This window comes from Phaenicophaeus curvirostris, chromosome 20 (assembly GCF_032191515.1).
Source record: "Phaenicophaeus curvirostris isolate KB17595 chromosome 20, BPBGC_Pcur_1.0, whole genome shotgun sequence".
NCBI classification, from domain to species: Eukaryota; Metazoa; Chordata; class Aves; order Cuculiformes; family Cuculidae; genus Phaenicophaeus; species Phaenicophaeus curvirostris.
This window is the reverse complement of record NC_091411.1, coordinates 10,472,481-10,500,372: the sequence shown is the minus strand read 5'-3', so window position 1 is coordinate 10,500,372 and position 27,892 is coordinate 10,472,481. Positions and strand designations below refer to the sequence as shown.

At 47.9% G+C, this 27,892-nt stretch overlaps 1 protein-coding gene across 3 annotated transcripts in view; it reads left to right on the top strand.

Annotated features, from left to right (window-relative positions):
* Positions 1–27,892, top strand: part of GPSM1 (G protein signaling modulator 1) — an 83,269-nt gene that overhangs the window by 11,118 nt on the left and 44,259 nt on the right. For 2 of the 3 annotated variants that reach the window (XM_069873282.1, XM_069873281.1), the window contains exons 2-7: positions 22,785–23,006; positions 23,521–23,656; positions 23,956–24,098; positions 25,592–25,715; positions 26,869–26,984; positions 27,251–27,406. In XM_069873282.1, coding sequence (XP_069729383.1) covers positions 22,786–23,006; positions 23,521–23,656; positions 23,956–24,098; positions 25,592–25,715; positions 26,869–26,984; positions 27,251–27,406 — 896 coding nt within the window. In that variant the 5' untranslated portion in view covers position 22,785. Of the gene's footprint in view, positions 1–10,075; positions 10,216–22,784; positions 23,007–23,520; positions 23,657–23,955; positions 24,099–25,591; positions 25,716–26,868; positions 26,985–27,250; positions 27,407–27,892 lie in introns of those variants that run through there. The other variant, XM_069873280.1, reaches the window with a different exon arrangement.

Here is a 27,892-nt window from a genome sequence, read left to right as displayed (position 1 = left end):
TTCCTGTTTATGCTGCTCATCCTCATTGTGTTTTATTTCTCCTCCAGCAGTCAGAAGTGGAGGTGATGCAGTAGCTGGTCTACAGGTCAAAGAAACCCCAGAAAGAACATTTCAAGTATGTGGAGTATAGCTGCTGTTCATCAGTTCTCTTTGCATGCTTTGCAATAATTAGGATGGCAGCTAATGAGTTGTCTTGTTTTAATGAGTATTGGCTCACTAGGCCAGCAGGTGTTTCTTGGTTTTCTTGTATCATGTGGAAACTCCTGGGAAAACAAAAGGCAGATGCAGAGTTAAAACCACAGGTCTGCCTACCCTGGTGGAGCTTGAGCTGCAGAGAAACATGCTGGCTTGGAATCAGACTGGAGCTTTTTCTTTCTTTCTCTTTTATTTTTCTTGGAAACTTTTGGGGGAGTAGTTTTTGGTCATTTTTGTGAAGAAAACCTAGTGGGCCTGCCCAGCACAGGAAACATGGATGCCTGCTGTTTATTGAGGAGTGAATAGAGGAGAAATGGGAAACACCTCTCCTGTGCCTTAGTCTGAGTGGCTCTGGTAGGGTGTGTGCTGTTAAAACTCCTTGCAGCATTCTTCAGGCTTCCTCTGGGGGCCTTGAAAGCACACGTTGGTGGAGCCTCTGTCTTCACTGCCCTGTTAACTGGAGTTGTAACTTAGAGTTTCTTACTTTACTTTATTTCTGTCGCAGTGTAGAAACTTCTAGCTTGAAGCAAATGACTCTTAACTCCATCCAGTTGGCTTATCTGGGGTGATAGGTGGACTCTCAGGTGACACTTGCTGGACGTCCAGGGCTCTGGGAGCAGCAGTGACTCTCCACAGGGCTGACACATCTGCAGTGGCCAACTCCTGCTATTGAACTAAGATCTCTGGTTGGGGAGTGTTGAGCTCCTTAAACTTGAATTGAGCAAGTATTACATGAGCGTCAGCTAATGCTTTGCCTTCCATGGGGTTTTGATCTGGTAGTCGTTCAAGTGCATCCAGTTCAGCTGAGTGTAACCTCTGAGGACTTTTGTAGGATACAATCTGGGCTTTGGGAGCTGTGAAATACCTGCTTGCAGCAGCTGCCCTGCTTGTCTCTGCTGCAGGTACAGTCTCACTTACCTTTTGGCTCTGGCTGACCTTGAACGTGTAGGAAGCACCGAGCCCGTCAAACAATTCCCCTGTAATGTGGTTCCTGAGAGTGTGTGTCTCAAGCTCATGCTGGAGACAAGTCTGCCAGTGTCCAGAGAGCTCCACTGGATTTGGTCAGCCCTTTACTTTTAATGAGCTATTCTAGAGACTTCTGAGCCTGGGAGTGAGGCACGAGCATCTTTTGGGGAAGCTGTCACCGTACATCATGGAGACATTATTGATCCTACATAGAAAGGGCATGAGATGATGCTGTAATCAGACCAGAAATGTATAAATCTGACATGAAAATTTGGCTAAAAGCACATCTTGTTCCTCCCTCTTGGGCATCCCTTCCCTTGCTCTGGGTTCCCTTGTAGTGCTACGTATTTTCAATAGAGCTGTTGGTTTTTTTTTGTGATGTTTACTAACTTATCTTGATTGTGTCATAAACAGTCTCCATCTCACTCATTAATGTCGCTACAGTGAGTACCTGACCTGAATGCACATTGGGCAATTAGAGCATTCTCTGAGCACCACAGATCTTTCTAGAGAAGTCAACTTTCTCCTCATGAGAAAACTGAGATGAAGGAACTGCTGGCTTTGAGCAACCTGATCCAGTGGGAGGTGTCCCTTCCCATGGCAGAGGGGGTTGGAACTGGATGTTCTTTAAGGTCCTTTCCAACTCAAACCATTCTGTGATTCTAGGAAAAAGGCTGCATCCAAGTTTTGTTAGCAGGATCTACATAGAAAATACAATGTTTTTGTGACTTTAACTTGTTTGAGCTTGCAGGCTATTTTATCTGCTGTTTACATCTGACCTCCTGACAGGTTTCCCCTGTCTCCTATTCTGATGTTCCAAATTGCCACAGCTCTCCTCCTCTTGCCTCCAGGTGAGAATTTACCTCCTGAAAACAACCGTGTTGAGTGCTGTGACTGGAAGTGACCTGTCCTGGATGGGCAGGTTTGCAAAGTGGGGGCAATTTGGCATCGCAGTGAAAACGTGACGTTTTGCACCACTGTAAACCTGGAAATGACCCTTTTTTGTCTTTCCTCCATTGATCAAGCTTGAAATTGCTTGATTATTGGATGTGAGAGTGCTGGTTTAGGAGTTTCTGAAAGATAACCATTTTTCTTCTGTCGGCCTGCACAGTCAGTCTCCATTAGGCAGAAGGATGTGAAAAACGGGGCGACTGTCTCTAAAATAGCTGTGCTGCATAATAGGTGGCCTGAGCAAAACTCTATGATAGCTTAGCATGCAGTGTTGGTTTTGTTGACGTCTGGTTTGGGGCATTTTGAACAATTCACCCATAATTTCAGTGTTTGTGACTAACGTGGTCGTTCCAGCACGGAGCCAAGGAAAACATTTAGTCTCTGCAGCAGCAGGGAGAGGGACCCTCGCTGAGCAGACCTTGGACTGGGAATCCATGTCTGGTTTTGTTGCAGGTTTCCTCAGGACCTTGGGCATCCTTTCTGATTCTTCTGTGTTTCACCTTGCGGGATGCAGAGGGAGAAACCTCTCTTTCCCTTTTCCCTTTGGTGCCTATGTTAAATGGGTATGGGATGTGCCTGTGCTGGTACAGTGCTTCACACAGCGTGATCTTCATCTTCCTTCTAACCTCTAGGTGCTGCTGCAATACAAACAATTGTTGTCTTTGGAGCATTAATTTGATTTGGATGTGCACGTGTAAATCAAGCTGAGGTGATGTTATGCTTTTCTCCTGTGCTGATTTGAGCTTCGCTGACTCGAGTTATGTCAGACCTCCTGCTTGTTGTGCCTCGTGCTCCTGGCGTGAGAGCTGGCACTCTGGATTCTCTATCCCAAAATACTTTGTACGAGGTATTTGTGCCAAGCAGAGTAGAAAGAGAACATTGTGCATTGGCCACATGTTTGTGGGTTGGATGTTGTTTGCTGCTGTGTCAACTGAAGTCAAATAAGCTTATGTGATTCCCATGTGTGGCCTGAGGGCACCCCTTGAAGCCAGTTCCCTGTGAGATGAAGGTCAACAGTTTATTTGGTCACCCCAGGGCTTAACTGAATGGAGAGCCGGGTCTGGAAGTGAGGCAGCCTTTGACCCTTCATGGATGGGATGTTCCCTGTGAAGCATGAGTGACCCCCGCTAAGTCATGCTCCGTGACTGGCTGAGCTGCTTTTTTTTGGCAGTTGCGTTAGTCACCACTTGCGTCCCTCCTGGGAAAGTGTCTGAAAGACCTCATGGAAGCAAGGGAAACCTAGCCTGGGAAGGATTCTTATAACTGGAGGGTTGAGGGGAGTCTGTCTGGAGCAGTGTTAAGGTCAGAAAAAGTCCTTGGGGTCCATAGTGATAAGAAGGACCTCTTACCTCTGTATCATGGTGAGTAGATGTTGCAACTTGCCTCTGTGGATGCTGGGTCCCATTGTGGCTCCTGCTGGGTCCAGGCTTGTTGGAGCTTTGGCTGGTGTCACAGCATGGCTTGCTTCTGCCACGTGAAAATCTGCTGCAGAATTGATGCATTTTCTGGATGGAAATGACTAATTAGGGACCTACGGCCTTTTATTTTCAAAGGAAACTAGGGAGCAGCATCAATTACACCGAAGGGTGAAAGCTCTTTATGAAGGCTGAGAAATCAATTTGTTAAAGAGTGGTTTTAAAATTCCTTGGTGGCCATTCCTCTCTTCAGCCAAATGCAGCTGAACCGTGACCACTCTGGTGACAATAGCAGAGGCTTGGGAGGCAATGGGAGACTAGAAAGAACTGGGTGAAGGAGACGGCAGCAGACTGCATAGCTCACTAGGCATCCCCCTCCTCTGGCTCAGTGATGAAAGTGTCCTGGACATTGGATTTGCTTCTGAGAGATTACAGAAACCACAGGGGAAAGCCTTTCTTTGGTGTGTGCCATGCCTTGAGGATGAGCAAAATCACAGTCAGCAGCAGGAAGGCTTGAAATTGGATATGTTGGTAAAAGGCTGGAGAATCAGTTTTTCTCTCCCATTGATTGAGGCCAGCAGCCTCAGAGGGAAACATCTGCAGATAGGAAGGGATGTTTTATGGGCTGGGACTAATAGAATTAAATTAAACTCGTCAGGATGGAATATCCTGCCTGGATTCAAACCGGTAGAGTATATTTGTATGTGTGTTCCTGCTCAAGCAAGAGGTCTCCAGCCCTGAGGGATTGCGCTGCCTGCTCCTGGTTCCCTGCACCGAGCTGGCTGCTGCGCTTGGGACCTCGCTGGTATTTTCAGCTGCAAGTGTTTTAGGAACCTGAGCGAGGGCAGAGGAAAGGTGGTGGGGAGATGGCAGACCTTCCCTTGCCGCTCTTCAGGACCCTGCTGCCACCTGCCCAGCCCACCTCATCCAGCCCTGAGATGGATCCGGAGTGACTCTGGCTTGTGTCCTGTGTCCCCAGCATCCCAGCTGCTTCCACATGTCCCCAAGGTACAATTTCCCTGCTGCACCATAGCCACATGCAGCTGGTGCTCTTCCTGGAGCAAATACTGCTGTGCCTCAAGCCTCATCTCCCCATAGTGTCATGTTCCAACTCTACTCCTTGCTCTGTGCTGTCTTGCCTCCTCTCAAACAGCTCAGGCCTTCGGTCGCCAGAGAATATAAAATGTATTTTTTGTGCTGGTGCAGTTGCTTTTTTGCTGTCTGGTGGCTTTGCACTTTACTTGATGTCCAAACTGGGATGCAGCCTTCCTCAAAGAGCAGGTTTAAACTTTGTTGAGTTTTATGCTGCAAGAAGCCACCAGCAGCGTGTTTCTTGAAACGGAGGGATGCATCTTATTTAATTCTTGATGTTGTTCTGATTTAAGAGCTCCTTTGTCTCCAAATTGCTGCTCAAATATACCTAGTTTCCCATCCGCAGTCACGCTCTGCATGTCGCTTTGATCAGCCAGCCCAGCTTCCAGAATTCAAAGCCACTTCCCTGTCGTAAAAACCCGTGCCAACTGAAGCCACAAAACAAAAATTCCTCCTGCATCTGGGCACGCAGGCTGGATGGCCTGACCACAAAGTGGGGCTGTTGAATTCTGAGCCTGGGCTATTTATATCATCAGTGGGAAAGCTTTCCATTGACTGGGCTGCTCCCTCCCTAAAGATACTTTAATTAAATGTTCTAATGTTATTTGACAGATCTGGCTTTCTAACTGGCTTAGATTGAACTGGTATAAATGGGATAATTTTTTTTTTTCCCTGCTGAAAGCTAAAGCAAGGAGTAATCTTGTGGGAAGGCTCCTTGCATTGAGTCCAACATCTGTCTGTTGTTTAATGCAGTAAGCAGATAGTGTAAAAAAGCAAAAGCAAAACCAACCAACAAAAAAAAATGCTCCACAACCAGGAAGGTAAAGTTCCCACCGGTGCTTGGTGAGGAGAAGGGGAAAGGGGCACCAGCTCTTGGGACAGTGCTCAGTGATGTTATGCAACTGCCTAGGGAAGGAAGTGAAAATTTATCATTACAGTGCAGTTTCAAAGGCAATATTAAATGAGCAATTTGCAGCACAACCCTGTGCTTAGCTGACTTAACTGCTCCTGGGGATAAAATGACAGGGCTGGTAAGGGCAATACCCGTGGCCTCTGCTCCCACTGGGAGTGGAGCAAATACAGGCTCTTCTTAGAGCGAGCCTGAGGCTTTAGGGTGAGACCCCTCCAAGTGGGTAATCAAAACCCAAACCAGTGCAATGGCTTGATCCTGCAAGTGCCTGACTGATTCCTGGGCTGTCAAAGCCCTGGAAAGGGGGAGCTGGTGTGTGCTGAAGCATCTCATTGGTACCAGATTGCTCTTCCTTGTTTTGGTGGAAGCAGTAAAAAGACTTCTCTGCAAGGCTGTAGATGTTGGAGCAGCAACACAAATTCTGAATGAATGAACTGGGAGGCAGTGCCTCTATCTGATCGCTACCTTCAGGGTATAAATGAACAGCTTAAAAATCTGCTGCTGCTCCCAGATTTCTTTCAGCAAGAGGATTTTGCCCCAAGAATGATGGGCACTGGAACCACGGGACGAGATTAGAACTGATGTATCTAAAGAAGCTTCATCTTCCACTTGGAGTCAGGAGCTCTGTGTAGCTGCTAAACCTAAAGGAATTTTGGATGAAGGATACTGGATTGTCTTGTCTTGCCTCATGCTTTTCTCTTACACCCTCTGGAGCAGCTGGGGAGACTCTTCTCTAGGGTTGGGAGCTAATGCATCTTTCCTCTGGATGCTGCAGAAGAAAGATTAAGTAAATGGATTTAAAATGGGGAGAACACCTATGTTATACTAGTAACTCATTGTAGAAGCCATTCCGTATTGAGCCCTGGCTCCATCTGAAAGCAGATGCTTTGTCTTGGAAGCTGCTTTTAAAAACGTATGGATAAAACAGTTCCATCAGTTGGGATACGCAGTTTGCTCTCTGAGCTGCAGAAAATGATGACTCTGTGATGCTCCTGAGAAGCAGCTTTGAACACACGCTGCACAACAGGGCTCCTTCCCTGCCCTGGGGCTCCAGCTCCGTTTCCCTCCCACGCTCTGGCTGCCAGGGAGCAGATTGAGGTGACTTGGGTTAAAGCAAAGCATGTGCCCCTTTCCTGGACATCGTGCAGAGTTTGCTGCGGACACAGGTCTGGCTGCTAATCCGTGATGAGACCTGGAGCAAGTCATTCCATTTGCAGCCTTCCCTGCCCTGTCTAGCCTGTGGTGGGATGACTCTTGCAATGGGATTGCAGCAAACTCAGCATAGTGAGACCAACTTTGCCTTGGGACTTGCGAGTTTTGTGACAACACAAATAATGAATGGTGGTGTTGAGTTCCCGAGGCGAAGCTCCAGCGTGCTGCTGGACAGGCAAGTGGTCCATGTGTGTTGAGGGGGAGTTTCTCCATGTCTTGATTTAAAAACAGCCGTGCACACTTACAGCAAGCCCCTCTGTTCTACCTGTATCAAATGACTTTGCCAGGGCATGTTTCCATGACTTTCTTGATGCTCCTATGATTTTTGCAGACCAGTGGGCTGTGTTTGCTCTTTGATGGGTATCATAGCAGGAACCTTTTCTGAACCTTCACTCCGTACTGCATGCCAGGGCTTGGCTGGAGGCACCTCCCTGGGCATGGATGAGGTGTTTAGTGTAGTATTCGATAGGAATGGTTGGACTCGATGATGCGATGGGTCTTTTCCAACCTGGTGATTCTATGGTTTCCCGTTCTCTGCTGTGAAGCTACATGAGTACAAATGAGCTGTGGGGCAAGTTTGTCCTGTGATCAGCAGAGCTGAGATTATTCTTTGTGCAGCTCCATCTGTGGAGTCTGTTCATACCCGAGGAGAGCTGGAAAGTACCGATTAGTATTAATCTCTCTGGGCTATTTGTTAATTACTGTTAATCATGGTTTTTATTATGGGACTGCCTAGCATCCCACGCTGCTGTGGCAGACTGAGTGGATGCTGGAAGAGTTATATCCCTTCTAAGGTTTCAGAGTGCTTGGTAAACATCAGTAGTTTATTGCAACCTTTCTTGGAAATATTGTTGCTGTTTTCAAGGGCGAGAAGCTGTTTATTCTTCAGGGTGAAAGAGAATCTAGGTGGCAAAGCTGGGAGCTGAATGTCCTGACTCCCACTCCTTCCCTTTGGCACTTCCTTACCCATGGCACAGGGAGGTTAATTGTGAATTAAAGACCTTGGCTTTGTCTTTTACTGAACTGCACAGGGCAGCACAGCGCTTGCGTTGCACAATATTACAATGGTTCTGCTGTTCTGCTTAATATGGGAGGGAGCAAGAGGTTGTTTAGAAGGAAATTTCCAGCTGGTGAATTAAATACCAGGTTGTGCCTGTTTGCAAGGTGTGCCTCGCAAATGTGGTGGGAACACCGCAAACCACAGACCTCGGGGGAGGAAAAGCAGCAGCCTGGGTAGCCCTGGGGTCTGCTCACCAGGAGGAGCCCAAATCCAGGTATTGATTTGAAGAAAGGAGAACAGCCATGGGTTGTTAGAGTCCTCAGGCACTTATAGAACCATAGAATAGCCAGGTTGGAAGAGACCCACCGGACCATCGAGTCCAACCATTCCTAGTTACCTGTCTCTCGGGCTTTGAGGAGAGAGCAGTCAATTTGAAAAGCGAGAGAGGGACACAGAGAAAAATGTTCCCTGTCAGAAAACTGCCTGCAAGTTAAGTCATATAAGTACTAAATGGAGTTCCTGGGTGCCATGTCTTGAGGGTGGGTTCTTTTTTAGGGGATGGTGAAAAATGGAGAGAGAAAACCACACATCTTGATTCTTACGGTCAGGCTGGAAGCTTTGGGGATGGGCAGTGGATGCCGGTGCTTTGAGGAGGGTCCTGTCGTTGCTGTACTCCAGCTATGCTCTTGTAAAGTTATCTCAGAGCTCATACTGCATCAGAAAACAGTCTTTCTTTTAGAAACTCTCTTCAGAGATCTGTGTTGAGAAAATGGCATTAGGGATTGTATCTCGCTCGATCATATTTGCTGCGAAACGCAGGGGATGTCAGATCTGACTTGCTTACTGACCAAGCTGTCTGCAGCGTGAGGGCAGGAATACAAACCACCACAAATTAAAATACCCAGCCCTAGAAGCGATGTGTGCTTCTCTTTCCTTTCTGACAAGCGAGCCCTGCTGCTTTCAGCAAGGGGTGGCTCGCTTGGGAAACCCATAGGCCAGCAGCTCATGGCAAGTGAATGGGGACTTAGAGACATAAATGCAGATGGAATTGTGTGCGTTGAGGCATTTCCTGGCCCCTGAGTTCAGCTGGGCGTTTGAGCTCCTGTGCTGGCCTAAATAATAAAACATGCGAGTTCACTGCGACGCACCCAGTGCTGTAAGGCTGTGGCCCTTGGCCAGCTCTTGGATCAACCTCCTCCATCAGGGCTGTACTCCAGGAACTGCAAGCATGAACTGCTTGGTGGGTTGAAGTCTGTGCTCTGGTGCTTTCCTGGCTAAAGGCACTGGGGAGAGCAAGGCTGTTGTGTTATCTGCATTCACCCCTTTCACGTGCATCGCTGTGAGGGCCAGCAAATACCACAGGCTCTGTCAGAAGATCATGTTTGACAAAGTGCTCTGGTGTCTAAGGAGTTAACAGTGAAATGGTTGAAAATACCCACTTTTTCCTCTGTTCTGGAAGAAAACGAAATCTCGCTGCAAAATGTATGTTCCCTTCAAGAAAACTGTTCTTTGGCATCAGTGTTTTTGGCAAAAAGCTGTCATCAGGCATGCACTGAGCAAGCATTTTGCAGAGAGTTGTGCGAGATCAGCAGTGGAAAAACAAAGCCTGTGAGAGCAGCATGGATGTTGGAGATCCTGGCCTCCAGCAGAGGTGTCCTCCCTGCCACATGTCCACAGGAGAAGGAGCTCCAGGGCTCTGCCCTGCTCTGTGGCCAATGAGCCTGTCTGCTCACGAGCGAGCAGGTGTCCTCTAGGATGTGGTCTGTGCTCTCTGTGACTGGGCTGGTCCTTTTTTAAAGCCAAACATGCAGTGACACAAGGATGAGGGGTGACCTCCCTTTGGTTCCCGTAGTGAACAAAATGACATTCTGCTGTGGTGGAAATCTCTCTTTTGGAAAGACCCTGGGTGAAAGAGTCTGATCAGTGTGATTTTTGAGGAGTGCTTTCAGGTTTGCTGAAGCCAGATCAGACTCCAGCTGTGGTCGGTGAAGCTCCAAGTCCATGTGCAGAGGGCAGAACTCACCTGCCTGGAGCCAGGGTGGCTGTTAGCAGCAGCCTTGGGAAGGGAAGGAAGGATTTGCTATACAAGCCTGGCTCCAAACAAGAACTGAGTCATTTGTCAAGGCTGACGGCTCTCTCCCGGAGCTGGTTGCCTGAGGCTAACATGGCACACAGACAGGAGCCGTAAAAATATATCTATCTATATACATAGAGGAGAGAAAAGTAGCAGCTCGGGACATGTGACTGGAATTAAAATGAAAAAAAAAAAAGAATTCCCAGTTAAAGCTGTGTGTGTGGAGGATGTGACTGCTCTTCAAAGGCTCGTAGAGGCTGTTTGTACAGCACAAATGCAGCCATTCCATAATGCCCTGGATTAAAACAGGCAGGCTTCTCCAGCCTGTGAAATCCATGTGGAAGCAGTGTCGTTCGTGCCTGTCAGCAGCTTCTGCAGCCCCCCACCCATATGGCTTAAGGTAAGGAGCTGCTTTGTCACCTGTCTCATCCTCCCTGTTGCTCCTGAAGCACGTTTCTCCGTGCAGCCTGCTGTGGTGCCACGTCTTTCCTTCGCTGCGAGATGATGATGTCTCTGTGCAGGAGCAGAGATGTCTTTCTGAAGACATGCATTATTCAATCGTCAGGATAAATGAACTCCCTTGATTTGGGCATGTGTGTAACCGTGATGCTGTATCCTCTCTTCTTTCACCAGCGAGAGGGAGGAGGGGAGCAGTGAATTCTTCCAGTGCTACAGAGAAGCCTGTGTTCTGTATATAGCCATTGCAGCACCTCTGAGTTTGCAACCAGGAGCTACCCTAAACCTAAAATAGGCCCGTGGAGAGGTCTCCATTTCTGCTCGTTCTGTCTCCCTAGTTGTGTGTTTCCATCAGGTGGGTAACACATGAGTTAAAATTAAACTTTTGGCTTCATCCTTTCTGCGTGTACAGTAATAAATACTCGCTGTGCCAAGGGGGACTGTGCGGCAGGGGAGAAAGAAATATGGGGGATGAAAAAAAAAAAGAGGAATTGGAAGTTAATGCCTTGAAGGAAGCTGGATTTGGAAGGGATCTCCTTTAGGTTCTGCCTCTAACTCAGCAGATGTGGCTACAGGTGCGGTGTCGCATCTGTAGTTTCCAAAAAATGTGATGTTTATACAAATTTCGCCTGTGGAAGAACAGACCAGAGTCCGTTTCACAGATGCAAGGATGTGCCGTGCTTCGATCTATGTGGCAAACTCCTACGGTGATAGATGCTTGCATGTTACTCACACACGTGATTGAATTGCAGTGATACCACAGAGTCAGAGCAAACCTGATGTGATGCTGTGTTGGGGAGGAGCAGGGAATTGCCTCTGTGCGCTTGATTCATACAGATCTTTGGCATAACAGTGCCAAGCATTTGTAGGGTGGATGTGTCCATGGAGCCGGGCTGTGACAGAAGGGCTACAAATCTGGGAAAATGAGGTGGAGGACTAAGCCACGCGACCCTCTGGAAGAAGTGACACCAGCTTGCAGGGTGCTAGAGCTGCAGGGTTCCCCGCAGGGCACCAGACACCCAGCACAGACTGTGCTGCACAGCGCTAGACGGTGGGTCTGTTCTCCTCAGATGAGCAAAGCAGAGCATAATTTGCACTTTGCACACAAGGTGTGTTGCTGTGAGGTGATGGCCTGGCCTTCTGGAAATCTTGCCACCCTCTGATTTATAGGCTTGGAGATTAATTTGATGGCATACAGATTTTTCTGTAGTGCCACAAAGAACCCAAAAGCACTTTTGCTGCTGTTCTATTGAGTCTGGATGTGTGCAGAGTAGCTGCAGAAACTGCAGCTAGAGATGCTGAGGGATGCTGGCTGGTATCTGAGCTCTAGGGCAGCCTGTTCCCTGTTTTTTCAGACAGATATGGAATCATAGAATGGTTTGGGTTGGAAGGGACCTTAAAGCCCATGCAGTTCCACCCCCTTGCTATGGGCAGGGGCACTTACCACTGGATCGGGTTGCTCCAAGCCCCATCCAACCTGACCTTGAACATCTCTAGGGATGAAGCAGCCACGGCTTCTCTGGACAACCTGGCCTGGGGTCTCAATATTATCTTTACAAAACCAGAGGGTACCCTGTGGCTGTGAACAGCCAGGGAGGATGGCAGCGTCCCACACCTGAGCTCTCACACCGTTTGCCAAGGAAGCCTTTCAAATGCCTGTGTGTGTCTGGACTGATTTCCGAATTTTAGGACCCCTGAAATTTTCAGGGAGAGCAGGACAATGCTTCTAACAGCCCTCAGAGCATGAGACAGCTGCAGAAAAACAATGTAAAATTGGTGCAATCTGCTCTGCTACAGCTTTGCCAATGAAAATCTGTCTTGGTATCTGGCATTGCTTCCAGCCTGGACACCAGCTCTTTGCGACCTCAGAGAACCCCCATGTCTCTTTTTCTTTGTGACTTTCTCTAGTTTGGGCACAGAGGACTGTAATCACCGAGGGAGGAACTATCATGGGATCTTGGTTGTATGCTCTGGCTTCATGTCACCGTCTGTACTGGTTTTGCCAAGTGGAAGTTTGAAAAATGAGTTGCTGCTGGTGTTTAGATTTGCTGATCACTTGGTTCCTGCTAATTGCTTTTAAACGAGTTCTGCAGAAAGTAAAGGAGGGCAGGTTCATGTTCTTCCTGTTGCCGAGATCACATCCAAATCCATTTTGAGTGCGGGTGTGGTGCAGAGTATCCTGAGCCGTCTCTTGGTGAGCTGCCGTCCCTCAGCATCTCCCTGGCTTGAAACCTGGATGGCCCAGGAGTGTGTTTCGAGATCCATCCTAAAGGTCCCTCTCTCTTGGCTTTAAATACTTGGCTTGGGGCTGAAGGGAAGCAGGTGAAGCAGGGAGGGAACAGAACCAAATTGGCTGTTGGTTGCTGAAGAGTCAGTTGAAAAACGGTAGTGTGAGCGTTGTCATTGTTGCCTTTTACCCTGCATCACGACAGTCCACGCTGTGCCCTGAGCAGTGGTTTGCGTGGGTATGTGGATAGGAAAGAGGCAGCATGAAGGGAGGGTGTGCAGCCTCGCTGAGTTTGGGAGGAGGCGGCGTGGGCAAGGGGCTGGATGGCTGGGATGGGCAGAGGTGGCTTCTTTTGTCTGGCTGGGGTTAAGCATGATATTGTCCTTAGCCCTGCTTGGACTTGGCAGCATCTTTTCAATGTGCAGTTATTTTCCTGCTGCGAGGCCGTGCTCCAATCAAGAGCAATTGGCAGGTTGAGAGAGGAAGGAGAAGGGGGGGCTGCAATTGAAGGGGTTTCCAAGCAGCTTGAATTGAAAAAAGACTTGGGCCTGTGGCCTCAGTATTTCTGGGAAGACAAGGCTTGCTTTCACTTGGCTTCAAAAAGTGATTTGAGTGTGCAGGAAAGGAAATCTCATGAGGTCCCTCACCCTGTTCAATTGCACAGCACAACTAGAACAATTGTGCTGGTGGCATTTGTGGAGCTGAGCTTGACCCCGCCGGCAGCTGGAGTGAGGGGCAGGAATTAGGGGCAGGCTGTGATGCCTTGCAGTCAAAATGCTCTCATAGCTTGAGTCCTAGACTGCACGCTCACATCATCCAACCTGAGCTGCCACAGCTCCGTAATAGCTCTGCTGTGGTCCGTGAGGGCTCGTCCCCAGCTCTAATGAAGAAGACTGGAAGGGTGATAAAAATTGAATAGCATAAAGACAAAGGATAATAAATTTGCTGTTTTCATTTTTATGGCTTTGGATAAGCCAACTATATGCTTTTCTAATGTATATCATAATTGTATCCCAACATATTTTGCTGCAGGAGCAGTACGCTGATTTAAATCACGGCGTATATTTTAGTGAGAAAATGCCTTTACCTAGTTGCCAAAGTAATGTTATAATGAAAAGCCGTTCAGACCATGTGTCTTCTCTTCCCCTCTGGTTTCTGGAAGTGACTGAAGGGAATAGCACTTCACTTCTGGTGAAATCATCCCCAGAGTGTTGTTTCATTGCAATGTGTTGGATTAATTTCACTGAAGGCACCAGCATTGGACAAGAAAGCAAAATGCGCTTGGAAAACTGAGGCAGTTTCCCTTGTTGTCTTGAAATCACCAAGTTCATTTCAAGTATCCTAAGTGACAAAATCTGAATGCCTAAAAATGCATTTTGATGCAGGAACTGGCTTGCTACTCTGCATGGCAGGTTTCAGATGTTAGAGCTGCTAGCTCTGTGGTCTGTAGCTACAAGGGTGAGACAATCAACTGACACTTCAGACGGAGCATCCTCCTTTGTGCTTCCTGGGAAGGAAAGAGCATCCTCTGACAGGAGCATTGTTAGTCCAGTAACATTTGGCAAGCTAGTGCTGTTGGCCTCTATGCTGATTTTCCTTTAGCTCAAAGGGCAGGTGGTGGTGGTGGTTGGGTTCATACCCTGCTGATGAGTTGTGCAAAAAGATTATGACCTGGGCGCTTCAGAAAGTTTCATTCTTGCTCTTCTTAAAAGTTAGTTGGCCTGCACTGTCTGTCTTCTGAGGCATCTCAATCAGTTAATGCTTGTTGTGGTTGGTTTATTTTTTTCATTGGGAAATCAGAACATGTTTTTATGAATTAATTTTCAAATTGGTATCTCCTTAATCATAATTTCCTGGAAAGTACTTGCATATTATAATTTAAGTGCTTTGAAGCTGAGGAGCAAGTGAAACTGTTAACCACTATGAGATAAAATTAACATTTGCGCCTTAATCTCATCTGAGCTTTCTCAAATGCTGCAAGTTAATTACACCCCATCATGTTCCTTTGATATTTGAGTAATTTTGGAGCACAAAGGCTAAAACTTGTGCTCATTGCCTTTTAGAGGTTTTGTTCCTCAGCTAGCACAGAGAAGCTTCATTGTGTTCTCTGTTCTTGCTGTGGGTTAAGCTGTATTGGTGGGGAAGATTTGATACGTAGATTCAGTATATGTGTATGATTTATTGAAAGTCCAGTCCTCTAACTGTAGGCAGGCTTCTAGAGGTCATGAATATCTTAAACTCCTGGAGTTTGGGGCAGCTCTTTGGGACAGGCTTACATCTTCACAAAATGCTACTAAACCAGCAAATAACTCCTATCTGTGTCCAGTTCTCACAGTCTCCGTGAATCAAAGCCTCGGAGGTAGTGTTCTGAGTGTCCCTGGGTCAAACAGAGTTGTGTGCAGCCCCAGGGGAGTTGTATAAGCAAGGGAATGCTGGATGACTTTTGCTTTCAAGCAGGCAATGGGGAGTTTGAATTGGAATCTCTGACAATGACGCAGCTTGCTGGAGCCATTATGAATTGAAATAGGGTCTTATTCAGCTTTGCTAATAAGAGGGTAAATGCAACTGAATACAGCTGTCTTCCTCACTGTCATTTGGTATTTATTAGCAAATACGCAGTGGAATTGAATCCCTTGTAAGTACTCTGCAGCTAATGGTAGATAGCAATTAACTGAAATGACTACTGTAGAGCACTGATGCTACCATCAGGGAGAGGAAGAGGAAATCTGGAGCCAACATGCAGACCCAGCGGCTTCCAGAACTACATGTAGTTTTTCTCTCTGGATTCTCTATTTTGTGCCCTTATCAAAAGACTGCAGTGAAAACCACTTCATCGCGGTGCTCCCTGGAGCTCCAGCTTGAACAAACACTTCTAAAGCAGCAGGAGGTGTGTGTGTATATATTATTGTGCTATTCTCAGTTTGGGGGTCACTGAAAGGACTCGTTGCAATACTGCTACCAGTCAAAGTATGTGGAGTGGGAAGCTTCTCCCCTCCAGATGCGTCGGTGGCACAGAGCTGCCTCTGCAGCACCTCTCGTGCTTTAGGAGATGAGAAAGGAACTGGCCCATGCTTGAAACTAGTTCAGAAGCTGGGAAGAACTGTGTGCAATATCCACTGTTTGCTCTTTGGCCTTTGCTCCTTCTTCCCCTCACTAATAAGGTGACGTGCAGGTCTAAGTAGCTTCTGCCCTTCACTGATTGGAGGGAAACCAGCACATGAAAGCCGGTGTCAAACTACCAAAAGTAGTTTGAGTCAGGCTAATTTCGCTTCTGTCTTGATTTGTTTGCCAGCCTTCTCTGCCAGGCTGAGTTTGCTACGGTGCCTTGGGGGGAACCGGCTTGTCAGGAGGGGATTGATGCTTGGGTTGTGACGTGGGTGGGCAGCCAGGGGCTGTGCTGCAACAGGAGAGCTGCCGGCAGGGTAGAGGCATTGCTGGTGGCATTGCAGAAGAACTGGCCTTGGGAGGGAGCTAATTGAGTGTTTTCATTAGTCCCTATGAAACAGAGCAGGTTGCTAATGGGCACGTCGATGCGGTGGTAGGAGCAGTGCAGGGGAGGATGAGAATTGAATAGGTGGAACTGAATGGCTGGTAGGTCGGGTGTCGTGGCAATGTGGTGATATTTAACGATGTAGAGTTGAAAGCACGTGTACTTATGAGCTAGTAAATAAGATTTTCTTATCAAAGATGGGAGCAAGTGAGAGAGGGAGTGGCAGCTGTGTACGTAGTGGTGATAACTATGACGTAAACTCCAAGCCTGTTGCAAGGAAAGCGCTTCATGATGAGGGATGAGGAGTGAGGACTCCTCCTGGGGCAGAGCCGCCAGAGAGAAACTGTCCAAAACAGGCTGTGAGAGTGCCCCAGGCAGGGAAGAGCAGTCTAGTTCACTTACAGAGCTGGCCTGAGGCTAGACGGCTATGCATTCACCACCAATAAATCCAGGATGTGCATCAGGAGGATCTGGGATAGCTTTCCTCATGTAGGAAAGCCCATGGAAACAGTCCGACCCTTCGTAGAATCGCATGTTCATGTGGGGCGTGAGCTCCTTCCAAGGAGTCCCCATGTGGTGAAGAGACCTGGGCAGCTTGAGCAGCTCCTGCCCATCTGTGTCATCTGGTGGTTCAGAGTCATCGGCTGCTTTTCACGTGCAGGAGCTGCGTGAAGGCTGAGAGAGGAAATCACTGAAGGGGAATAATTCCCAGCCTGATTACTTTCTTTAAGGATGCGCTGCCAGTTAATTATTTAAATGCATATTTAGTTATTTAAGCCAGTAAATAAAAACTGAGCACCTGATAAACTCAATCTCTTTTTGATTGGAAAATATTTTTAATTGCCCCTGTCATCAGTGCTCTGAAATTACAAAATTACATTAGTTTTTGTATAAAATTCAATCTTGTTGCAAATAAAATGCTGAAATCTGTCGCTTCATTAATTCATATCAATAGATAAACTAAGAGGTTTTTTGGTTTTTTTTACTACTGTTGATATTTTTGATGGAGTTTTTTTCTGCCTTGCCTTCTGTCTAAAAGCTTGGGGTTTATTCCTGACTTTAGAACTACAGCAGCTCCGCTTGGGAATGAGTTTTGTGATTGCCCCAACTAATGTGAATCAAATGCCTATAAATGTCTTTTCTGTTTTTAAAGGCAGCTTCACCTTGCAAGCAGGAAGAGGCTCTCTTCCCCTGTGAGATTTACGGTATTTAGGGCAGCAGTCAATGGTCTCCTAGCTCTGCTTTGTGACATGACTATTTTCTTTGTGACTTGATGGGATTGTTGTCAGCAGGACAGGTGCTGTGAGCAAGGCATCCCTGAATGCGTGAAAGGGAGGGTTGGAGTAAGGCTAATTTAATTGCTGAACACTGGAGTCTCCTCTTTTTCTGCCTGCCTGGCCAGACAAGGGGCTGAGATGCAGACCTGAGAGGCTGGATGTCGCTCTGCCCTGCTCTGCCTTCTGTGGCTGTATCTCCTGGGCTGCAGGAGCAGCAGCAGCACTGAACTTCAGGTCAGTGCACAGCCCACGATCCTGCAGAACAGCTCTTGGCTGAAGGCAGTGGTGTCTTCCAGCCTAGCAGGGAGAGGACAAGTGCAGTGTGGTCCATGCAGTGTTATTTTCTTGGAATATTTGGCGAGTGGAGTGCAAAGATTTGGGGGAGAGTGGGGTGTTGGCAGGTCTAACTGTAGCTCCAGGCTTGTGAACGCACGTTCCGAGTAGTTCTTCCCCTCTAGGGACCTAGATCATCACCCGAGTCCTAATTAATTATAATGCTGTTTTGGTAGCAATCACGGTGATCGTTGTTAATGGCACTGAAAACAGCTTGTGCTATTTGCTTCGTTTCTTACTTGGCAGCGTTCTTGGCACCCCCAGTGCTCCCAGGACCCTTGCTGTCTTCTCTGGATTGCTTGAAAACTTTTGATGCATGAGAGTCCTCGCATTTTGCCTGTGCACCTTTTTTAAAGGCATATTTTCGCTCTTAAGACAAGGCAGCCAAAAGGCGATCTGCGATGCAGATCATCATTAGCTGCTGTCTGACAGTGATGAGTGACCCTGGGAAGCCTTCTTGTTAAAGGCAATATATCTGCTCTGCCTGTTCTTCTCAGCTCCTGCCTTCAGATCAGTTTTCCTTTAAAGAAGTCAAGGTGGAGGAAATGTGGCTCTACCCTGTGCTGGATCAGGAAGAGAATTCCTCGTCCCTGTCACCACGCAGTGGAAGGTGGTGACCATTTCTGCCTCACAGGAGTGTCAGAAGCAGCATCCGTTCCTGGGTTTGAAGTTGCAGCTGTCACGTTGATGGATGCTGAGTGAGCTGCCAGCGCTGTGCCACTCACTCGTTCCTCTGGCAGAACACTCTGCAGATTGCCTAGCGAGTTTGTGGCCAAACATTGGGTTTATATTTGGCTTCTTATTGCTTTTAAGGATTTTTTTTTTCTCTGATGTTGTTTCTTAGGCATCTATATTGCCCTTTTGAAGTATGTTTTGCCAGAGGATCTCAAAGCGCTCTCATTGCTGCTTTAGGGGTGTGTGTAACTCAATGTGTGGAGGAGCTGTGGGGCTTGCTTAGAGCTCCAGCTGGGAACTGTGGCTGGAACTCTTTGCTGTACACACCAGCACTGTTCCGGTTTTTAGAGTACAACTGATGTCTTTAAAACTTGATTCTTACCTGGCCAGACTTGGCATGGAGAAGAGGAGGCTGAGGGGAGACCTCATTGCTCTCTACAACTACCTCAAAGGAGGTTGTGGAGAGGAGGGAGCTGGGATCTTCTCCCAAGTGGCAGGGGACAGGACGAGAAGGAATGGCCTCAAGCTCCACCAGGGGAGGGTCAGGCTGGACATTAGGAAAAAATTTTTCACGGAAAGGGTCATTGGGCAGTGGCAGAGGCTGCCCAGGAAGGGGGTTGAGTCACCTTCCCTGGAGGGGTTTAAGGGCTGGGTGGATGAGGTGCTGAGGGACATGGGTTAGTGTTTGATAGGAATGGTTGGACTCGATGATCCGGTGGGTCTTTTCCAACCTGGTGATTCTATGATTCTATGGTCTGTAATCTGCATCCATTCAGTGCTATACATGGTGTAGTCTTGTTATGTTTTCAGACTCGATCATGTGTGAAGCCTGTTGGACCTTCCTGGCAGCTTATGATGGGCCTGGAGTCTGGGGTGTGGCTCCTGCGGATAGTTAGGAATCCTGCCTATCTGGAGGAACATGCGGATCTGTGTAAGTGGTTTGCACTGATTTAGGGCAAGACTTATGAACAGGGTCCATGCCCAAGTGAGCATTCCCATCTCCCTGTGCCTTTATTCAAGGCGTAGGCAGGGACGCACCATGCTGATAGCTGAAAGGCTGAGCGGTGGAGGAATCGCATTAACAAGCTCTAGCATCTTAGCTGTGGAAGTAGGAAAAGCAGCTCATGTTCTGCAGTGTCTCTTCTGAACCACACCATATGGCCAAGCCCAGAACCTTCAGCTTGTCAGCAGGATTTTGCTGGCTCAGGAGGGACTGAAGCTTCTTTTCTGGTATTAAAGACATGAATAGTAGGCGCTTGCTGAGCTGGTACAGACCTAGGCGCGTTGCCTGTGTGTCAGCAGAGGAGAACTTAAGTACCTAGGGGGCAGGGTGGAGAAGGCTGTGTCTTCTCAGATGAGGATGTCGTGGAGCCCATTTAGGTGGGCAGAGATGTGCTCTGTGAGATCTGCATTCTGCTTTTGCACAGTCTGAGAACTGCTCAGGTCATTTCTAGAACTTGCAAAGCTTCCTGGGTGGCAGACAAATGAGGCTTCTTCAGAGCTCGTCAAACTACTGCGTGCATCTCCCCAAAGATGACTTTCTTCTGGAGGAACCCTGAGCTCACCTGACTGACAAGGAGAGGTCTGTAAGAGCAGAAGTCCTCCTGGTTTTGGAGCAAAGAGGCACCAATAGAAGTAGCTGATACGACCACAGAGGCAAAGTTTTTAGGGAACAGACCAGTTCAGAAAGGAGGGAGCTGTTTGCCTTTGACTGTGACATCTCATGGACTCTACTAGGGCTCTTTTGCTTCTTTGGGCAGCACTGAAAATATGTGAATGAACCATTCTTACTTCTGGATTTCAGCTGTGAACTCACCTATCTGGTACCTGAAGCTAACAGTGGATGAAGGAGATTATATTTCTTAGAGGAAAGGGAGAATTACTTTCTCTGGGACTCTGGAAACAAAAGCGATGTTCCTTTCCCCTTCCATTTCAAGGGCAGCATATGGAGAGAAGAGGAAGTGTCCCTGATAAACGAAGTTCGAGGTTCCAGCAGCTTACCGGTGTTGTGTCCCAGGCAGCTGGAGAGAAGCGCATATTGTGTGGGTGTGGAGATGTCATCAGTATCTTCAAAATCCCAGATCCTACCTTTGAATGTAACGGAGAGGCTTGTCTGCAAAATCGTTCCAAGTAGACCTGAGCCTCGCTGCTTCCTTCTGCCGGTGGGCTTGGAGCTCTGGGTTTACGTTCAGAAAATGCGTAACCTGCAGAAGAAGAGGTAGGGGAGGGTGCAGACGTGGGCTGTGACTCGAGTCTGTCGTTATTGAGTTTTCTCTTTCCTTTACCAGTGTGTCAAGGTGGTTGGCATTGTCTCATTTCAACAACGGGCTTCTGTCTTCTGCCTAAATTACCCTTCTGGTCGTGTGGGCAGTTGAGCTACAGCCTTTGGAAGCTGTTGCTTTTGTAGCATTTTAGTGCGATTGAGTTTACTCATTGAATTTAGTTGGTTTCTTTGCCCTTAGCATTGTGTCCTTGGGTGTTTTTAAGCCTTTGGTGACTGAACTGCATGCAAAGTTGCTTTTTGGAATTAGCTCTGGCTGTGAGGCACTGAGGGTGTGGGAGGGGCAGGTAGGTTGTAGAAGTGGTTTGAATTTCTACTAATAATTGCTGTCCTTGACTCTTGTCCCTTTTACATGCCAGCAAAGGCTTGGCAGAGGATGATGTGGAGAAAAAGCCTCCTCTCCCTTCCCCTTGTTTGCTTCGGTCCCAAACTGAGCGGTGATGTTAATTTGATAAGGCAGATACTCGGCAAAGCAGGCTGTTCGAGGACAAACAGATTTTAATTAAAGGCTGTGTGCATTGGAAGGTCATGTCACTGCATCATGCTTGAATAGTTACTATGGGAACACCAGGAAAGCACTCGGAGAATGTGTGTGTGTGTGTTTGTGTATCAGAATGTAGGCCCTGAGGCACAAATTTCACTTTTGGTTATGTTTCCCCAGGCAAATTGGCCTGAGCAAGGTGCCACCTGGCGTGTGCAGTTGGATTTTTGTTGCTGTTAGGTTTTCTGTGTTGTGGGGATGGGAATCCTCACTTCAAGCTTTTTCAAATCACAGAACTTTGATCTGAGCTTGCCCCAAGAGTGCCCTGGCTTGGCCAACAGACCTCAGCCATGGGCTGCAGAGACCCTAGTTTCAAGGGCTTGGTCTTGGCTTTGGGGGAAGCATCTATAGCTCAGTGGGAAAGTACTGCAGGAGATGTTAGTTGGGCTTCTGCTATTGTAGTGATGCTGAGAAAGTTGTTCTCTTAGGCTGGGTACCAGAGTCAAGCTTCCTGCAAATGCTCTTTGGGCTGAGAACGGAACAGAAACTGCCTCTGGACACTTATTATCTTTTGTCTGACCTTTGCTTTTCTGACTCTGGACAAAGGGGCTATATTGTTTCTGAGCAGATGTCCACCTCCAACCTAGATAGTTTTTTCTTTTAAAAATACATTAAGCAATAAAAAAAAAAGCCAGAAAGAGCCAAGCGAAGCATCTGAATAGAGGAGCAGGAATGTTCTGTGTCCATCTGCCTTGTGACGGGGCTGGCTTTGCAGCAGCCAAGGCACTTCCAAATGTAAGCCTTGAAATGTTTGCTCTGTCCCTTCTGAGAACTTTGGATACACGTGGTCCAACAGGGACAACTGTAATTTAGAGAAGACATGATGGAGCCCTCAGAGGAGCACATTTCCTTTCTCTTGAAGCGGAATTGCTGGCCTCAGTCCTCTCTGCTGGCTCACAAAGTACTTGCACTGACAGCTCGGCGTGCACCATTGCCAAAGGTGTCGAGTAATGCCAGGGAGGCCAGTGTGCAGAGCGCCTGTGGAAAAAGTGACAGCAGGAGAGCTAATGAAAAGCAGACACCGAGTGCTGGAAGCTGCTCAGCCAAGAAATTCTGCACAGTCCAGTGTTTTCTCTGGTTTTCAATAAAAATGTGTTACGATTTGGCTACCCTCTCTGTTACCCTGGGGAGAGTGGTGCAGGCATGAACAGCCTGGGTACGTGGCTTCTGCTCTGTGCGTCGCCTGAAAGAGGAACAGATGCCGTGTTATTTCATTGATGTGAGCTTGCCGTGAGAGTTAAGGGCCCAGAGTTTGTTGTCCAGATTCCCATCAGGAACCTGGGGGTGTGTGGTGGAGGAGAGATGCATTTGGCCACTTGCAGGTTCCATCTGTAAATCTGGATGCTCCTGGGTCTCATACCTAGCAGGTTGGTTTCTCAGAGGGGCTGAGCACCCGTTATGTCCACTAGAAGCTGGTGACAGCACTGCTGAGGGGTGCCAGCTGCACATCCCCAAGTTGTTATTGTCCAAACGGTGTCTGACCTGGGGCTGGTGCCTGGGGCTTGGGGCTGAATGCAGAGAGGTAGCTGCTGCTCGGAGAGTGCCTCCCTCCAGGTTCAGGATGTTTGTAGTATTTTTCTGGTGCTGTGGGTAGTTAAAGGTATACAGTGAAGCATTTTAACCATGACATAGCAGCGTGGATGCAGTGCAGTCTGACTGCTCTAGAAATGATGGTCTTGCTTTTGGCAGGATGGAGGCATCCTGCTTGGAACTGGCCCTGGAAGGAGAGCGCTTGTGCAAGGCTGGGGACTTCAAAGCTGGGGCAGCCTTCTTCGAAGCAGCGGTGCAGGTGGGAACAGAGGACCTGAAGACTCTCAGTGCCATCTACAGTCAACTAGGCAATGCCTATTTCTACCTAAAGGAGTACTCCAAGGCCCTGGAGTACCATAAACACGACCTTACCCTGGCCAGGTAAGCATGTCAGCAGTGCTTCATCCTAATCGGAGACAGCAGGTCAGGGCTTGAGCGAAGGCAAGTTCTGTGAGGTCTGAACCCCTCATCCTGAGGGAATCTGTCCTAGAAATAAGCATCCTGAGGCATTGGCTGACTGTCCTGTGGAGAACTTGGCAGGCAACAATAATGGACCAGCCACTTTCAGAGCAGAGAGAGGGATTTAGATGTGAGGGGGGGCTTGGAGCAAGAGCAGGGCAGTGTCCTGTTCTCCCGTCACCAGATACTTACTGTAAGTACACCTGAAGACATTAGAGCAGCTCACCTAAGACAGGAAAACCCAAGAATGTGTGTTCAAAATATCGAGAGAGCTTCTGTGAAGCACTCCAGTCAGGTGTGTTTACTGGGAACTGCTAGATGTGGTGTACAAACCATGCAGTGCTCACTGCAGCTTCAATTCTGCCTCTAGCGTTCGTGAATAAAAGCCCATGTGAGCTCTTTAACACTTCTCATCATTCTTCCTGTCATCTTGTAGAACCATTGGGGATCGCATTGGAGAAGCCAAGGCAAGTGGCAACCTTGGGAATACATTGAAAATACTCGGGCAGTTTGATGAAGCTGTTGTTTGTTGCCAGAGACACCTGGATATCTCTCAGGAGCAGGGAGACAAGGTAATTGGTTCATGGCATCCAACGGGAAATGTTTCCTAACTTTGAGTTGCCTACAGGTTATTTTTAGTCTATGTGAGCATGGTGGAAGTGGGCTTTGGAAGGAGGTAGAGTGTAAAACTCTCCCTTCTGACTGCATCGCAGGTCTCTTGCTGCTGGCAGTAACAGCTGCCCTGACTGTGAAGATGGGAAAGGAAAGTGTAGGCCCTCCTGGCTTTGACCATCTCTGCTCAGCAGTGGAAAGGTCCATATTAGGATGCGCAGTGTAAAACCTTGCTGCTCCCTCTTCTTTCTCCCTTTAGGTAGGTGAAGCCAGAGCCCTCTATAACATAGGAAATGTTTACCATGCAAAGGGAAAGCACTTATCTTGGAACATGGCCCAAGACCCAGGCTACTTGTCTCAAGAAGTCAAGGAGACGCTACAGAAAGCTTCAGAGTATTATGAGTAAGTACTCAAGCTTGGCCAACCCTTCCTTCTGCAGGGCTCGGGGCTGGTCAGGCTCAGTGATTGCTAAAACAGCTTTTGCTCATCCCACTCAGATCTTAATCTGTTCATGGTGATCCTGTTCTGCTGGCGAAGTTCAAGGTCTGTAGCTTAGCTGAGCTCTGACGACTGTTAGGCTCATGATAGCTGCATAGGGTGCAAGGTGACAATTTACCAAGTCCTCTTGGAAGCATTTCTCATAAGGGGGAATTGTTTCCTGCGCCGCTGAGGATGTGGGAGCTCTGGAAGATGTTTGTTGCAAAGAATGAGACTGTGGGTTCATCGTTGTTGAAAATCAGGCTGGTGAACAAGATTTTGCTACTGTAATGAATTTGGAATATTCCCCCGAGACGCCAAGTTATGAAGGCAAATTAATCTCAAGGAAGGTGAGAGAGGGACTGCAAGCTTTTATAGAATTAGAGCTAAAATTCATCCTGACATTGCCTTGGTAAAACTCGGTGTAGTTTGAAGTACAATCATGCAATTAAGTTCAATAGTCTGCTCCTCCTCAGAGCTATAATTGGAAGCTAAACTGTTCACTCCTGTAGCCCCTGCTGCTCTCTGCTGGCCTTAATGAGAAGGATCCCTGCCTGTCTCCAGCGCTGAGGCTGTGAACAGAGACTCCCTCACCCAGGGGAAGAAGCTTTCACCTGAAGTCCTAGTTGTCCTTCTTGTGAACCTGTAGTTTCTCTTCCTTGTAACGTCCATCCCTTTCCTTAAGAGTTTCAGAGATCACAGGAAGGTTCTCACCAGGCTTTTGGGCTAATGTTTTTCTCCTCATGCTTCAGAGTTTTGCTTCAATAATGCAGATTTGTTTTAAGTAGCCTTTTTAAGTGAAGAAAGCAAAAGATTTTATACCTGTCTCCTCACATCTGAGGATGTGATGATGCCAATATATAACTCATCATCGTTTTTCCGAAGAGTGGTGCATGTAGCGTAGCCAGTGGGTAAATTTGTGCCAGCTGGGAGCTCTACACTTCCCTGTGTGTGCTGTATGTGTAAACAGGGAGGAAAACAAGGTAAAAACTGCTGGAAAGCTGCATGAGACCTGGCATGGGACTGTGGATCTTGCCCTTCACCCCAAGTCTGTGTCTGTTCTACTGTACGTAATCTCTGTCTTCTGATGCTCCTGGCTGTCCCCTGTACTCTGAGGTGGCTATTTCTTATTTAACATGGGATCCTACCAAACACGAGTGTGTGGGCAGTTCCTGTACACAGCTGCAGGTTGTCTGAGGTCAAGGGACGGAAGGGACTTGCACCGCTGGGTCTGCACAAGCTTCCAGAGCTGCAGCTAGTGCAGATCACCACGCTTTCACCTGCCAAGGGGTGCACAGGGGAGGGGAAATGCCTTATCCAAGGTTAGCTCTCCTTTCTTTATGGCACAAGTATCTTTGTGTCCCCTGCAGAGGGTGTTGGCTGTCTCTCACCAGATATTCTGCTCTGATTTCTTTCAGGAGGAACCTGTCCCTGGTGAAGGAGCTGGGGGACAGAGCTGCCCAGGGCCGTGCTTATGGCAACCTTGGCAACACCCAGTACTTACTTGGCAACTTCAGTGAAGCTATAGCCTTCCACAAGGAGGTAGGAAGCCTGCTGTTCCTTCTTCCTGGGGTCAGGGGCTGAGCCTTTCTTCTCACCACAGCCCAGGAAGCTCAGGGAGGTTTGTCCTCATCTATTTTTCTCCCTCCTGCGTGTACTCCAGGGTCTGGCCCCATTGCACTAACTTGGGCTGAGCAACATCATGCTCCAATCCCCATCACCACCTGATGAGTGGTTTGAGGGAAGGTTGCTGTTGGCTTGGAAACTAAAGGAGATCTTTAAGGGCAAATTGCAGCTGGGCCTAGGAAGGCTTTTCTGCTCTTAATTTGTATCTGTCTAGGTCATAATAAATGCAAGCCATGAATTTAATTAAGCTGCTGAAAGAGCTGTTGACCAGGAATAAACGTTTCTTGTAGAACATAATAGCTTTTTGTAAAGCTTTACAAGGAGGGTGAGGTGACACAGTTACTGCCCCAGTTCAAATGCAATTCAGGTTCTAGTTCAGATTATAATCGGCTTCCTTGTGGTGGAAGGTGCTCAGCACCTTGTAAGGTCAGCTCAGTTACAGCTCTTGTGATTTTTAAATGCTGGAGAACAGCAGCTAGCAGTGCTTTGGGAGAAAGACCAGGAAACCTGCAGTATTTGAGACCAGGAGCAGGTGCTGCAAGTGGAGGGTGAGAGGTGGGGAAACATGGGGAACAGGGGGGATGTGATTGGAGAGGTAGGACTGAGGTGTAGGTAAGGGCAGGGGCCTGGGGAGCAGCTGCAGTGCAGACAGGGTGAGATGGAGTGCACTCCCGTGCGTGTTTGTGCTGTAGCACCACACGAGTTGACAGCCTTGTTCCTCCACGTTAGCCTGCTGATCAACCACATCCCTTCACAGCCTGACCCACAGCTCTCCCTTCACCCCTTTATTCTGCTACTGAAGTGTGTGCATAACTTCCTTTTGCATATTAGCTAGAGGCATGTACTGACCAGGCTGGAGCAGGAGTTAGAGGAGGCTGCAGCATTACTCCCCTTTGTGATCCTGAGTTGCAAAAGAAGAGAGAGATTTCCTGCTGCCTCCAGCCCTGTGCACCGCTACCTTGCTGGATGGGAGTTTTGCAAACCAAGAAGTTAATCTCCCAGTAAAGCTGCTGTTTAACACAACCCTGGTGATGACCGCCCTGTACTCACTAATCTGTGTCTGCTGCAGCGCCTCGCTATTGCTAAGGAGTTTGGGGACAAGGCAGCCGAGCGGAGAGCGTACAGCAACCTGGGCAATGCGCACATCTTCCTTGGGAGGTTTGACATCTCTGCTGAGTACTACAAGTAAGTGGCAGGGGCTAAGGCAGTGTCAGGGCAGGTGTTTCCTGGAAATCCTGACCTATTGAAGTACATTTATAGGCTCAGGGGGCTGTGACTAGGGACCTGGAGGCCAGTTGCATATGTGATGCTCAGCAGTGGCAAGCAGTACAGCCACCTGACAGCCTGCAGTGGATTCAGGCATAATCTTCAACGCAGTGCATGCTTTCCTCTTGCCTTGTGGAGGTGCCCTGCAGTGACTGGGTCTCTTTATTTTCACCTGTTCCATGCAGAAAAACGCTCCAGCTCTCCAGACAACTCAAAGACCAAGCAGTAGAAGCCCAGGCTTGCTACAGTCTTGGGAACACGTACACGCTGCTTCAAGACTATGAAAGAGCAATCGAGTACCACCTAAAACACCTGGTCATAGCCCAGGAGCTGGGAGATAGGTAAGGGACTGCCTCAGGAGATGGTGTTTCTGCTCCTGTGGGTTCAACACACTGACCCTTCCCTCTTGGTTTATTGTTTTCTGCTGCTGGGGCTAAGCAGCGGTCATGTGTTCTTGAAAGCGTTTAGAAATGTGATTTAGAGATGAATCTTCTAGAAACAGGAAATGGATGATCTTTAAGTTCCTTTCCAACCCAAACCCTTCTATGATTCTATGTCTCAGAAGCCAGGCCTTAGTCCAGTTGTTTGTCAAAAACGTAACATAATTGAAGCCTTTATCATGTCATTCAAACCCGAAGTTTGTCGTTAAAGCTAGGTCTGTGTGGGCTGAGTGAGATTTCTAATAAGAGGTACTTCAAGAGAAAATGCACCGTATTCAGCACTTTGCAATGTGACTATGGCTGTGCTAGCCCAGAAGGGCCCCTCTAAAGCTTCCTCAAGTTCACAGAATTGTTATCTTCCATAGAAACGATGTGTGCAGGACATAC